The 8,766-nt window shown below is 41.0% G+C and overlaps 1 protein-coding gene across 1 annotated transcript in view; it reads left to right on the forward strand.

The window, feature by feature from the left end:
• PDE8B (phosphodiesterase 8B) overlaps positions 1-8,766 on the forward strand; it is a 255,279-nt gene that overhangs the window by 230,770 nt on the left and 15,743 nt on the right. The window contains exons 18-20 of the mRNA XM_027863365.1: positions 935-1,152; positions 3,114-3,249; positions 7,099-7,266. Of these exons, the coding sequence (XP_027719166.1) occupies positions 935-1,152; positions 3,114-3,249; positions 7,099-7,266 (522 nt within the window). The remainder of the gene's footprint in view (positions 1-934; positions 1,153-3,113; positions 3,250-7,098; positions 7,267-8,766) is intronic.

Consider the following 8,766-nt stretch of genomic DNA (forward strand, 5'->3'; position numbering starts at 1 on the left):
TAGTTTCTGAAACAAGGAAATCGGACCAGACCTCACGGCCGGTGTGGAAAGTCTTATTGTCCTGGCTTTGGCCAGGGTCATGAGACCACCCTGCTAAAGGAATGTCACGATTTCTGTGGTGGTGTTTTGTTGTCGTTGTCTGACTGAGCCATATTTGGGAAGCAGGCTGCATGGACGGTGGGTATCCCTCAGTAAGAGAGGGAAATCCACGTACAGTGAACTCTCCGTCTTGCTTGCTAGGGGAAGGAGCAGGAATAGAGATCATTCAGAGCAAGCCATGATTAAAAAAAAAAAAAGGAGTTTGACTTTTGGAAGAAACTGGGCAACGTAAATGGCTATCTTGTAGGAGATCGCTTTCCCAATTATGTTTTATGTTTCCTGAATATATAGTGGATAGGTAGTGGGAGTGGATGCTAGGTGCATGCAAGGTACCCCCGTGGGATTTGCTTTTGCATTCATTCAGCAAACACAAAGGGCCTGATCTCTAGAAGAAGATAGTTATGGGTAATCCAGGAATCAAAAATTTTCCTTCAAATAATCCACATGATGGATTATCTGCATTTAGGTAATGCTTAACTGGACCTGAATTTACATAGTAGATTGGGGAAGTAGTATGATTTAGTGAGTAAAGCAGGATAGGAAAACCCAGGTTCAAATCTACCCACCTCTGGCATTTGCTAGCTGTGTGATCTCAGGCAAGTTATTTAACCCTGCTGGACCTGTTTTCTCATTGGTAAAGACAAGGGATTGCATTTAGATGACCTTCTAAGGTTCCTTCCAATTCACAGTCCTATGAATATCTCTGTTAAAGGTAAAAGGTAGAGATTCCACAGAGGTAAAAGGTAAAAATTATCACCAACATGTCTAACTGCCCTCTTCCCCCGGGGAGTGGGCTTTGTTCTTTGGTGAGTCATCCCCTGTTTCTTACCCCCAGGGAAGCCTGGATCACCTGGATGAAGTGGCTGCATTGATAGCAGCCACTGTCCACGACGTGGATCACCCTGGACGGACCAACTCTTTCCTGTGCAATGCAGGCAGTGAGCTAGCTGTGCTCTACAATGACACAGCTGTCCTGGAGAGTCACCACACTGCCCTGGCTTTCCAGCTCACGGCCAAGGACAACAAATGCAACATTTTCAAGAACATTGACAGGTCTGTCACATTTGGGCTTTGGGGCATTTGAAGTTTGAATAAGCTATGGACCCAAAATAAGCTTAACCCAAAATCAACCACTCCTCTTCCTTTGAAAAGGATCAGCTTAAAAGAGTGTGAAGATAACATGACTAATATGGAAATAGGTTTTACTGCACATATATGACCTGTGTCAAATTGCTTGCCTTCTCAATGAGGAAGGAGGGGAGGGAGAGAGAGAATTTGCAATTCAATTTTAAAAAATGAATGTTAAAAATTGTTTTTACATGTAATTGGGGGAAAATTTAAAAAAAGAAAGGAACAGAAAAAAGTGTGAAAATATTATCATTGATGGTAGTGGTGGTGGTGATTATCATATTGTTTCCTATGATTACTCTTATAGAATTTTTATTTTAAATTTTCTTCTTTATTTTTATGAACTTGACAAGCACTAACATTTCCAAATACAAAGGATGGAGAATTGTATATAAAACCAAAAATATTATGTGCAGTTTAAAAATATATACATATATAAATGCAATACCCCCTATACTATCCTCCTTGCCCTTGTCCTTTTCTGAACTTCCTTCTGTTCTCTTCTGAATATTTCTAAATGTTTCATTCACATCCTTTTTTTCTTTTGGAATCACTATCACTACCCCCTCTCCTCTACTATAGCTCTTCTACCTCAAAAAAAAAAAGTTCTCCTTCATAACAAATAAGTGCAATCAAGAAAAACACATGCATATAGTGGCCACATCTGAAAATGTAGTGAGGGTTTGCTATTATTGACAGCAGTCATATGACTACTTTGTATTTATAAAGTTTTTATTTCTCAAAATGCTTTCTTCTGCATCACAGAATCATTGCATTTTCATCGGAAGGTTCACATGGACCATCTAGTCCAACCTAGAGCGTGGATTCCCCACAAGATCCCTGCCAAGGGCTCATCCAAGCAGTAGTTGACCATCCTCCTAAGACATTCTATTTTTTTTAATAGTTCTAAATTGTCAGGAAGTTCTCCCTTATATAAAGCTAAAATCTGTCTTCTTGTCACTTCCACCCACTGGTTCTAGTTCTGACCCCTGACTCCAAGAATAAATTCAACTCCTCCACACAACAACTCCTTAAATACTCAAAGACAATAATCATGGCTAGACTAAATATCTCCAGGTCCTCCTGGACTGTGTGGACTACTCTTCATATAATACGAGTTTACAAGCTCTTTGTAAACTGTAAAATGCTATCCAATTTGAACTACTTTAATTATTTTTTAGTTTTCATCCTTACAAAAAAAAAACCCTGAACGATAAATAAATAATGATATTATCACCCCCATTTTTCAGAAGACAAAGTTGAATTCTGGGTCAGTTTTAAGGCTCACACAGTTACAACAAGTTAGTGGCAGGATGAGGATTAACATCCATGTCTCTAAACTACTTAGCCTAGTGTTCTTCCCAAGAGAATAATTCATCATCCCATTGGTCATTCCAGTAGTCCAGTCTGTAGTCACCCACAGCCTTAATAATAGCAGAACAGAGTTTTGGCTATTATCATACCCTCGCTCAATGTATAACTTGATGATTTTGCCTGTAATTGGCAGATGTCTTCACAATTCATAAATTTCCCATTAACTTGGGGAATAATTATTTGTTGATGATTATTTGTTCCAACTTTGCCTTAGCTCCATTTGTTAACATCAATATGTGTAACAATCATAAATAATGTGGTATATGATTATTATTTATGATTATAATATATAATAATCAAGAGCTATATAATACTTTAAATTTTACAAAGCATCTTTTTTACATACCCTGTGATTTGGATTCCAAGTGTAAGACTCACCTTCAAATCTTAGCCTGAAAAAAAGGGCCACATTTTCCCTGGGATCGGCATAGTGGGAAGTTAGGGGTGGGGGTGTATAAACTGGCCACATTCTGTAAGCAGTATAAACATGTGTCTGTTTCTGGTTCCTTCAGGACCCACTACCGAACACTGCGCCAGGCAATCATTGACATGGTTTTGGCAACAGAGATGACAAAGCACTTTGAGCACGTGAACAAGTTTGTGAACAGTATCAACAAGCCCATGGCCGCTGAGGAAAGCAATTCCCACGTAAGAGAGGGGAGCGCGTGGCCTTTCCCCTGAATACTGGCCGATCTAGACATAGTTTCTCTCCTTCTGTTGGTCATGGTGGTTAGTGCCTTGGGCTTCATCTGAAGAGTGGGGCTAAGGATAGTAGTGAGCCATCCTTTTCTGAATGCATGATATCATGTCCTTGAATTCTTCTGAGATCCCGGGAAGAAAGACCTTGAGGTAAATTGATTGACTGTAAAAGGTCGATTGACCTGCAGGTAGAGAGCAATGAGGAGGCTGAAAGAGAGAAGCAAAGAGTGAGGTATAGCTTCCTAATTTAGCTTGGCCCTGAGAGCCACTGTTTCCATTTAAAAAAAAAATCATTGGCCTTTGTGACTCTGTTGGGAGACGTTAAGATTAAGGAGTGCTTTAAAGAACTACACTGGAGCTGATTCACATCACACTGAGCCAGACAAGCCAGTGCCCAAAGATCTTAATTGAATCCGGAGCATGTGTGTTTAAAAGCAAAGCATTAATAATGTGGGTGCTTAAAAACCAAAGCATTCTGTAATTGCTTGATTAAACAAACATATTTGCTCCTATTTGCCAGGGCACCAGAAGGCAGTCTTCAGATTGGGCTTTACTTTGCATTAAAAAGCATCCAATTATTTCTATTGTTCCCCAGATTTTTATTTTACCCATTTACATTAGATGCAATAACTGTAAATGAAGATTCCAGTGAAAACCATGCAGAAGAATATCCATTTGTTTTCTGTGTTATTATCCTGAATGGGCCAACCAACCCTCGACAACCTGGGCTCCTTCCCTTCCCCTTATTCAGGCCCCAGAGGATTTCTTGGTACAATAAAATGAAGTGCTAAGCATAGGATGCAATGTTTCCCATTAATCTTCACATTGTCAGGGAACAGACCCTCTGAAAAATTCCTACACAGAAGCCAGGAAGGCCTGACTTCTGCCAGGAAGGCATGACTTCTGCCCAGAAGCTGTAAAAAAAGGCTTTCTGCTCATTTTGAACTCTGAGCAATAACCAGAGAAACAAATGGACTACGTCCTCAGGCCAGGATGTGACAGGGCATATTGCTGGGACCAGCAGACAGCAGAGAAATATTCCCATTTTACAGCTTGATAAGGAGTGTATGTGTGAGCTGGCTGTGCAGGTTGGATCCCCAGGCAGCCTGGTTCAGGGTCATATACAGGGGAAGTCTTCCCATCCCCAAGGCTACACTACAGGGAACCAAAATACAACTCTCCTCCCTCAGCAAAGACCGCTCACCCACAACAAGGGGCTAGGGAGAAGAGATGGGAAGAACTCACTAAGGGTTCACCATAGGCAGGTCCTTTCAGCCGCTTCCTATTTCCTCTTCTAGAGAGTTCAGATTTATAAGGTGGAAAACTGAGTCCTGGGCTCATCCACTGGCTGCACCAGCCTGTGGTGATTACAGTCTGTTCTTCTCTGAATTTATATGTAGCAGTGGCTTCATCTCCCTTTAAATTGAAGACTTACACCCATTTGGCCTGCAATTATGCTTAGTAAAGCATCATCACCCATGCAATCATTAGTGTTAGAACTATTTGCAAGTACAGATGAATAAAGCCTTATAACATGTGTGCCAGAACCTGGGGCTCTGAGTATGGTGCTACAGTGTAGAAGGGTTTAATATATTGAGTGCTTTTCTGGAATTGTATCCCCACCCAGGCTTTCTTCTGAAAACAGCTGAAATTGGTTCTTGTTTGCACCCATTCAATGTTTCCCCAGGAAACATCAGAATTTAACTATACAAAAGTGATAGGATTATAGAGGTCTACCTCATCTAAGTGTCATTTTATCAATGAGAAAACGGAGGCCGAGAGAATTTAAGTAACTTAACTAATGTCACACAAGTAGTAAGTTGGAGAGCTAGGATTTGAATGCAGGTTCTCTGAATATAACTCTAACATTCTGTGTACTGTCCTGCACAGCATAGGCAGTCATCAGAGAGCCATACTTGAGGTCAGGAAGAGCTTGCTAGCCATGAGATGATGGGCAAGTCAACCTGTTTTGAGCCGTAGGCACCTCTCTAAGATTGTCAGTCATAAAGGAATTTTGATTCAGATGATGGAGGGAGTTTTCGCCATGATAATCTCTAGGACTCTGCAAACAAAGGAAAAGAGCCCTCAACTCCCCTCTCAGGTCTCTGCTCACTCCAGTCCACTCTCCTCTCAGCTGTTAAATGATTACTCTTCCTAACGCACGATTCTGACCCAGTCACCTGCATCCCACCCCCCCCATTCGATAAATTCCACTCTCTCCCTTTCACTTCCTGGGGATATTTGTAGCACCTGCTGGAGATTTATCAATTGTAGTGGCCTCACTTCATCCCAGCGGTGAAGAAGGAACACAATGAGGTTTCCCTTCAAAGGCCTGGTAATTAGCCACAGCCTACAACTATTATTATTTAATTAGCCACAGCCTACAACTATTCACAAAATCATTCAGTGCTCAGGCTGACAGAGCCCTGGAGATGTCATTAATGACTCCCTCGGCCAGAACTGTAGTTGAGTTTAGAAAGGTCTACCTAGCAAATGTCCTAGTTTCTCTTTTCTAATGATATACAGACACATAGATGTGGTTAAGGGCTTACTGGTGCCTATCACTGAGGATTGGTTTTATTTTTATTTTTACATCACTTTTGTTTCCAAATATATCCCTCCCCCACCCAGAGAGCTAACTAGCTATTCTTGGTGTTGTTAAGTCGTTTGTCAGTTGTGTTCGACTCTCTGTGACTCCATTTGGGGTTTTCTTGGCAAAGATACTAAAGTGGTTTGCCATTTCCTTCTCTAGTTCATTTGACAGATGATGAAACTGAGGCAAACAGGATTAAGTAACTTGCCCAGCGTCACACTGTACCACAGAATAAAAGAGAGGGGAAGAATCCAGTTCAGCAAAACTCACCAACATATCAAACAAGTCTGATGAAATTATTATATTATATTCCATGCCCATAGACCCCCCCCCCCATCTCAGCAAAGAATGGAGGGAGGTATATTTTCTTATCTGAGAAGAATTGTTTTCATAGGCACTTGTCTCTCCTGGCCCTGGCTTGCCCCTGGATCTCATGGCCCAATCACAAGTCATTGACAGAATAGATCATACATACAGTATGATATGACCTCCACTAAATTCCTACTCTCATGCCTCATGGTTAGGTAGCTTCGAGGAATAATACATAGAGTACTAGAACTTGGAAGCAGGAGGACCTGAGTTCAAATCCTGCCTCAGACACTTCCTCCTTGTGTGACTTTGGACAAATTACTTGACCTCTCTCCTCTTTAGTTTCCTCATCTATAAAATAGGAACAATAATAGCACCTATATCACAGGGTTGTTGTAAGGATCAGATAATATATATTAATATGTAAAAGACTTCACAAATTTTAAAGTTCTCCATAAATGCTAGCTCTCATTATGATTGAGCAAAGAATTATTAGGCTCCTGCTGGGTTTTAGACATTGTGCCAAGTATGCACAGAAATCCACTATCTATAGGCAAATGAATGTGAGGATTCATGGCTTAGGAAGAAGAGAAGCTAATCAAGAGAGGATAGGGACTGGATAAATCGACAAATGGGTGGAAGAGACAGAAGACCTATTCAGTGCCAGTAGCTAGAATAGCAGGAAGAAAAAAGTAAAAAAAAAATTCCATTTCTTGGGGGAAAATATTTGACTTTAGTTCTTTTTCTAATAGACCTGGTAGAAAAGCCCACTTTTCCTACCAGTCCCCTGTATGACCAAGGAGTGTTTAATCATGCTTAATTGGGTTATCCCTATTAGAAGCTACTTCTACAAGGAACGTCTTGAGCCAGTCTTGCCCTGATTGCCTCTGTTGCAGGGTGAAGGCAGTGACTGTGAATGCAACCCCATTGGGAAGAACTTCCCTGAAAACCAAATCCTGATCAAACGCATGATGATCAAGTGTGCAGATGTGGCCAACCCATGCCGCCCTCTGGAGATGTGCATCGAATGGGCTGGAAGGATCTCAGAAGAGTATTTTGCACAGGTAGGCTGTTTCTCAAGGTGGAGGCCACCTTCCTCTTCTCTGGGATTTTTGGAAACATCCTCTGTGGTTTGGAAGCACATCTAAACAAGCCTCTGAGAATTGCTGGGGTTGGAAAGTTTTTTCCATCTAGAAAGCATAGGGCATGATATGGTCGGTAAGCAAGCCACTCTCTAGAAAGACATTCATCGTATTTGGGTGTGAATCAGCTCTCACATGAACTTGGGTATGACGTGTACTTCAGAGAACTGATGTAGAAAGTAATCAGCTGAAACCTCTAGAGGAGCACAGGCATGGAGTCTATGACTTTTATATTTGTATATGTATATGTGTATGTGTGTTATATATTAAGGGTAGCTAAGTGGTGCAGTGGCTTGAGCACTGGGCTTGGAACCAGGACCACTCATCTTCATGAGTTCAAATTTGGTCTCAGACACATACTAGCCATGTGACCCTGGGCAAGTCACATAACCCTATTTGCCTTAGTTTCCTCATTTGTAAAATGAGCTGGAGAAGGAAATGGCAAACCACTCGAGTATCTCTGCCAAGAAAAATCCCAAAGGGGTCAGGAAGGGTTAGACATGCCTGAACAACAACAATATACTCAAATATATGACCCCCACTAAATTCCTATTCCCATGCCTCATGGTGTGAAAGTTTATCATATATGTTAGGTAGGAAAGGATGTCCCATGTCACAGTGCATAGAGAGCCAACCTCAGAGTCAAAAAGATCTGGTTCAAGGGCTACCTCTGACACATTCTGGCTTTGTGATCCTAGGCAAATGTTTTAACCTCTCAGTGCTCCCAGGTAACTCTGTCTCAGACTCCAGGTTGCAGAACAGTTGTTGAGCTACATTGGGAAAGAGACTTTCCTCATCTGGAAGGGGAAGGAGGAAAGAGAATATGCATCCATTAAGTTCCTACTATGTGTCAGGCACTGTGCTAAGGGCATTGCAAATATCTCATTTGATCCTCATAATAACCCTGTGAAGTAGATATTATTATTCCCATCTTACAGTTGAGGAACTGGAATTCTTTACAATCATGAAATCGCAAACAAAATAAAATATGTATATATGTGTGTGTATATGTAACTAAGGCTCTTGGAGCATCCCAAATACATACACCATGCAGTCATTCATTCCCAGACATATGTACACATACATCCATTCATTCAATCCTCAACCACAGCCTAGTACCTCTATATTTTCACCTGTCCTTTTTTTCACAGCTGAATTCTATTTACTAAGGCTGGACCAGATGGTTTCCAATTCCTTACCATTTCTATTTATGCAACAACAGAGGACAGAAAAAGTAGAGGTGTATATTGTTTGGGGGATTAAATTCATTCCCAGAATATTGTTTGTACATTGAATGATAACTTCCTCATTGACTTATATTATAATTCTAAAATGCATTCTCTTTATTTCTCAGTGATTTCTAATCAGGAGAGGCTCCTCACATGTCTGTGTTCCCCTCTGATCCCCAATACCATCTCCCTT

This window comes from Vombatus ursinus, unplaced genomic scaffold (assembly GCF_900497805.2).
Source record: "Vombatus ursinus unplaced genomic scaffold, bare-nosed wombat genome assembly UNPS02014772.1, whole genome shotgun sequence".
NCBI lineage: Eukaryota > Metazoa > Chordata > Mammalia > Diprotodontia > Vombatidae > Vombatus > Vombatus ursinus.